General features: G+C 47.0%; 1 protein-coding gene across 2 annotated transcripts in view; it reads right to left on the reverse strand.

Annotated features, from left to right (window-relative positions):
- The window catches only part of XPNPEP2 (X-prolyl aminopeptidase 2), a 28364-nt gene extending 22847 nt beyond the window's left edge, over positions 1 to 5517 (reverse strand). The window contains exons 1-3 of one of the 2 annotated variants that reach the window (XM_084790727.1): positions 5098 to 5517; positions 2186 to 2259; positions 450 to 560 (exon numbers count right to left, since the gene is read on the reverse strand). In XM_084790727.1, the coding sequence (XP_084646853.1) occupies positions 450 to 560; positions 2186 to 2259; positions 5098 to 5146 (234 nt within the window). In that variant the 5' untranslated portion in view covers positions 5147 to 5517. The remainder of the gene's footprint in view (positions 1 to 449; positions 561 to 2185; positions 2260 to 5097) is intronic. The other variant, XM_084790728.1, reaches the window with a different exon arrangement.
- Between the last annotated feature and the right edge of the window lie 483 nt (positions 5518 to 6000).

Here is a 6000-nt window from a genome sequence, read left to right on the forward strand (position 1 = left end):
GTCTGTCTGTCTGTCTCTCTCTCTCTCTCTCTCTCTCTCTCTCTTTGTGTGTGTGTGTGGGGGGGGAGTTAGAGAAAAACTTGTGGAAGGTGGCTCTCTCCTTCTACTTCATGAGTTCTAAGAACTAAACTCAGGTTATCAATTGGGCTTAGCAGCAAATACCATTATCCACTGAGCCATCTCCCTAGCACCAAAGTTGTTTTCATAATGTTGTTTCTAGAGGTCAAGAAAACTTGGCTATGTTTTGCCTCTAATGTAAAGGGGTATGTTCTTTCAGTTGACCTTAAGCTAGTGTATGTGGGCCTTCCATTTTCATCCTTTTTACTAGGAAATGTTTTCTCTGTCTTCAGTTTCCAAGTCTTACCAGGCTCTTGTTTGTGGCTTGTGTTTCGAGGCCAACAATCCTAAGGGAGAGGGAGAGGGCAAGAAAGAACAGAGCTGGCCCTTACCATGTGTGGGTCCGTGTCTGGGATGATGTAGGCAGAGAGATTCCGGGCCTGCATCAGCTGGCGGAGGGCTGCAAGCCGCATTGTTGTATTGACCGCAGTAACTGGCAGGTACTGACAGATAACAGGAAGACATCCAAACATATGCATTGCTTAAAGAAAATGATACCTGGGACTTTATCTCTAGGGGAGCCCCCAGCTTTTCCTGAGAGTGAGTTTAGGGCTATTTAAGAGTAATGGGGTGGCTGTTAGTAGCATTTGTTAGTCTAAATTAAGAAGCCTAAACTGTTGGGGCGGTGGCTCACGCCTTTAATCCCAGCACTCGGGAGGCAGAGGCAGGCAGATCACTGTGAGTTCCAGGCCAGCCTGGTCTACAAAGGGAGTCCAGGACAGCCAAGGCTACACAGAGAAACCCTGTCTCAAAAAAAACCCATAAGAAGAAGAAGAAGAAGAAGAAGAAGAAGAAGGAGAAGGAGAAGGAGAAGGAGAAGGAGAAGGAGAAGGAGAAAAAGAAGAAGAAGAAAAAGAAAAAGAAAGAAAGAAAGAAAATGAAAACGCTGTGGCTTGCTCATCCATTTGCTGGCCCTAGTGGTCCTAGAAAGTTGCCAGGGCATGCAGATGCTCTATGCTTATCCTGTGGTTCAGACTACTACTGGAGTTCGTCCACCTTTTCACACTTTGGGGCCCACCCCTGCTTGGAGACCGACCCTCTGTAGTTGTGGGAATAACCACCCTATAGAGTCCAGCTGTGAAGCTAGCCATCTTCTTTCCTTTGGCCCCCAGTTGCCAACCTCAGCCCTCCTTTTGCCTTTCAGCCAGATCTTCTAGCTCAGTTGCTTTCTCCCTCCATCCCTTTGTGTTTTCCTCTTCAGTTTCCCTCCAGAATAGTGGCTCTCAACCTGTGGGTCATGACTATCAAGGAAAACCAAAGCATATTTCTGCCAGGCATGGTGGCACACACCTTTAATCCCAACATTTGGGATGCAAAGGCAGGTGGATCGATGTGAGTTCAAGGCCAGCCTGGTCTACAAAGTGAGTCCAGGACAACCAGGGCTACACAGAGAAACCCTGTCTTGAAAAACAAAATAAAAACAACAACAACAGCAACAAAAACCCTACAAACAAACGAAAAAAAAAAAAAACAAAAAATTTAACCCTGACACAAGAAAGCAAAAAGCCAAACAAACAAACAAACAAACCCCCCAAAAAACAAAAACAAAAAACCCTCATGTTTCCAGTGGTCTTAGAGACCCCCTATTTTATTTTCATTGCTACTTCGTAACTGTAATTTTGCTACTGAGTCGTGTCTCAGTTCTAAGACCATCAGAAATATGTGTTTTCCAACGGTTGCAACCAACAGGTTAAGAAGTATTGCTCTAGAACTTCTCCTTTCATTCCTTCCATTTCCTTCCTTCCTCTGCCTAGCCTCAGTCAAAGGCCAGCTAGCAATGATCTCTTTCCCTACCTTCTCCCTCTCCCTCCCCCTGGAAGGTTCCCAGGCCCCAGGCCAGGGCAGAAGCCAACAAGCTGTGGAAATGAGTGCAGCTGAGGAGTACAGCACCCATAGTGGGTATGTCAGATACCCAGCGGCTGCTGCTGGATTTTAATAAGAACCAGGGGCCCCAGAGTGAAGAAAGCAGACCACCTGCAGGAGAAAGGCTAGCAGTTGGGATAATAGGGAAGGGAGAAAATGATGGGGGGGGGAGGGCATGTGGGGATTGGGCCAAAGCCTCACTCACCGGTGGATTGGTTGAACAGTTTCTCACATCTTCTCTTCCAAGGTACCCAGGCTTTGGGTAACTCCAGACACATGCTAGGAAATGGGGGGGGGGGCAAACCTAGGGTTATTTGGGGACCAGAGCGCTCTCACAAAGTGAGGGGACATCTTCCCTTAGCTTGCAGGACCTGTATTCTTTAAAACACACCATGCTGGCCAACTCTATTTGAGACTAAAGATAACACATTTCATGGCTGAACTGGGTGTCACCCAGGGTCCCACTCATTGACAAGTGATTGCCACATCTGGATGGGTTTTAAGTGTTCATCACATTTTCTGACTTTTAATCTAATTGTGTCTTTGTAGGGCCTCGTAAAGTGAAAAATGGTATAAATTAAGATTAAGCCGAGCGTGATGCCACACACCTTTAATCCCAGCACTCAGGAGGCAGAGGCAGGCAGATCACTGTGAGTTTGAGGCCAGCCTGGTCTACAAAGTGAGTCCAGGATAGCCAAGGCTAACACAGAGAGACCCTTTCTTGAAAAACCAAAAAGTAAAAATAAATAAATTAATTAATTAATTAAATAAAAATTTAAATCAGATTTTCTTTGAAATGGCCTAGGGGTGTGTGTGTGTGTGTGTGTGTGTGTGTGTGTGTGTGTGTGTGTGTGTGATGTATTTAAATTTAAAGATTACTTGTACCCTTTCTTATAGTCCAAGTCTCTGCTTACTATTCTAGGCTTCAATTAAATACAAAATGGGCAATTCTAGTCCAAGATCATCACTTAGTGGGAAAAGGTGACTAACATTTAAAGGGCTCCTACTGTGTGCCAGATCTGGAGTTCAGTAATGTACGGCTGAGCATAGCACTGTATATCTGTGTTACCAATGCTGAGAGGAAAAGGCAAGAATGCAAGGTTATCTTTGGCTGTCTTTCAAGTTTGGAGCCTGTTGCAAAAAGATAATACAGAACAAAGTTCAGCAATGTAACTTCTGCATAGTCATGTGCCACATGACACTATTGAGGTCAACTAAGGGCTGCATATATAACAATGACCCCATATTGTTATATAGTCTAATAATATAGCTGTTAGTTCACAAGCCAATCCAAGTAGCCCTCTTCTAGGTTGCATAGCAACCTCTGATGTCATCACCTGCCATAGCCAGGTGTGCACCAGACATAAAGGACTGGCCCATCACTGAGATTTCTCTATGCCATCAATTTCTCTCCTCTTCTCTGTGTCTGGGGTGCCCCCTCCCCCTTCTCTCTCACTCTCTCCCAGCTGTTCTCTCTCTCTCTCTCTCTCTCTCTCTCTCTCTCTCTCTCTCTCTCTCTCTCTCTCTCTCTCTTCATGGCTCACTCAGACTATTAACTTCTCTCCCTCTCTCCCCTTCCCTTCATACAATAAACCTCTTTGTACTAGATCTTTTTGGGGCATCTCTATATTTATATATTACAACAATAGCCACCTGAGGCGTTTTCAGTACATTCCATGTTGTTGTGTAGGGAAAAAAATGCCTAATGGTATATTTCCCAGAATGCAGTCCCACTGTCAATTAGCTACAACTGTATCTCCTCTGACATTTGTGACAACCCTGTGAGAAAGGGAAATTATGGAAAAAGCCAAGGTTCTTGTAAGTTTCATGATTTTGCCACAGTGAATCAGTGGTTAGCTGGAGATTTGAACCCAGACCATCTAAGGAGAGTACAGAGGGTGGCATTGTCAGTGGGGCTCAGCGGTAAAGTATTTGCATACTTAAAAATGTAAAAATCAGGCAGGCGGTGGTGGTGCATGCCTTTAATTCCAGCACTTGGGAGGCAGAAGCAGGCGGATCGCTGTGAGTTCGAGGCCAGCCTGGTCTGCAAAGTGAGTCCAGGACAGCCAAGGCTACACAGAGAAACCCTGTCTCAAAAAACAAAGAAGGGGGGGGGAGGGAGATGCCAACCTAGAAAGTGGAACCTAGCCAACCCAAATTCCTCTGAACACCAGCGTCTATCCCTCTGTGTGTTCTTGGGCACAGGGGTGGTCCATGAAGAGAACTGGATGCTGAATTAATAATGAGGAGGTCCTGCTGCCAGAGAACGAAGAGGTTTCCCCAGGACCAGGGATAGGGGTGGGAAGCTGAACTGACTACCTAGTTGGAAACAAACAGGGCACCACAGAGGTGCCATAACACTCTCCCCTTGATCTCTTAGAAAAGAGATTGACCTTTTGTTTTGTTTTTGGAGAGAGAGTTTCTCTGTGACCCTTAGCTTTCCTGGATTCACTTTGTAGACCAGACCAGCCTCGAACTCTGCCTGCCTCTGCCTCCCGAGAGTGCTGAGATTAAAGGCGTGCGCCATCACGCCCAGCAAGATAGACCTTTTGTACTTGCCCTGTTTTTATTGTCATAGCAAGAATGCCTCTAAGTCCATTTAGAGAAAACCTCCACCCTTCAATATCTGATCGCCTTCAAGAGTGGGTCAGATTCCTTATCCCCCTACCTGTGGTACCTCATCACCCTGGCCTGCCTTCTGCTAGAGTCCTGCTAAGTTAGCTTAGCAAGAATCTCCACCCTTCTACCCTCAAGGATGCCTCTTAGTTACTTTCTTGGCAGCAGGTCCTCCAGTCCTCACTGGTTCTACAAGTCTAGGTGACTGTGTTGTGTGTGTGCCCCACCTGGCTCCCTTCCCGCAAGGCCCTTCCTGGAATCATCTTTAAAAAGCCGGCAACCTAACAAGTGATGCAATAGTTTTGTCAACGGATGGAAAGGGGCCAAACTAGATTCGATCCCAGTCATGAAGGTCTCGCGTGGGAGGGGGGGGCTTTTCTGCAAAACAAGGTGACAAAGACAAAAAGAGATAACCTAGGTCCTAGACCTTACTCCAAACTTTTCTGAGCCTGGAGAGAAAGATCAGAGGTGCCTGCCAGGAGAGGCTGGGGTGCAACATACCACAGAGGAGAACAAGCCAGAGGCAGCAGTGCCAGCAGGCTTGGGCCATTGCGTCTCCAGATGCTGGCGATGAGCAGATCAAGGGACTGGGGAGAGGACTAGGTTGTTTGGTGGCCTCTTCCTCCTGGCCTTTCCTGGGCAGGCACACACAAGGTTGATGGCTGTGTCTTGCTCCTAGAACGAGGATCCTTCTCTAATCTTTTGTTTCAGAGGAGTCTGGGAAGCCACGGTGGGCAGAGGAGCCTGAGGCTGCCTATAAGCAACCTGCACTGCTTTCTTGTGGCTTGGAGTAGGGTGTGAGCCTGTGCCCTCGGGCAGAGTCCAAAGATCTCTGAGCTTGCAGAGCAACAGCTGGTCTCAATCAGCCAGCCTCTCCCGGCCCCCTCTTCAACCGTCCTACCCCAGCAGTTCCTGTATTCTGTTCCCCACCCTCCAGCAAGCTGTTTTCCATTAGCTCCTGCACAACAGGCACTGGGTACAGCCCAGCTTTTGCTTTGGGATGGATATTTGCCTCTACTTCTGCTCCTCCTCTAAGCCCTCTCCTGTCCAAAAAAAAAAAAAAAAAAAAGCCAATGAATGAGAGTTCTCCACTCCTACCCGTCACCCTGCTGCCCCCCTAGGGAAGTTGATTATATCTGTGGGAAGGAAGGATTACTTTCTTTTTTGTTGTTGGTTTTTTTGTTCTGGTTTGGGTGGGTTTGTTGTTGTTGTTGTTGTTTGTTTGTTTTGTTTTTTGGATTTTTTTTTCTTCCCCACCCCAGACAGGATTTCTCTATGTGTAGTCCTAGTTTGCCTGGAGCTCTCTTTGTAGACTTGGCTGGCTTTGAACTCACAGAGATCCACCCACCTCTGCCTCCCAGAGCAATGGGTTCACAGGTGTGCGCTGCAGCCACCACTACGCCT

The sequence above is a fragment of the Acomys minous genome, assembly GCF_964271855.1.
Source record: "Acomys minous genome assembly, chromosome: 7".
In the NCBI taxonomy this organism is placed as follows: Eukaryota; Metazoa; Chordata; class Mammalia; order Rodentia; family Muridae; genus Acomys; species Acomys minous.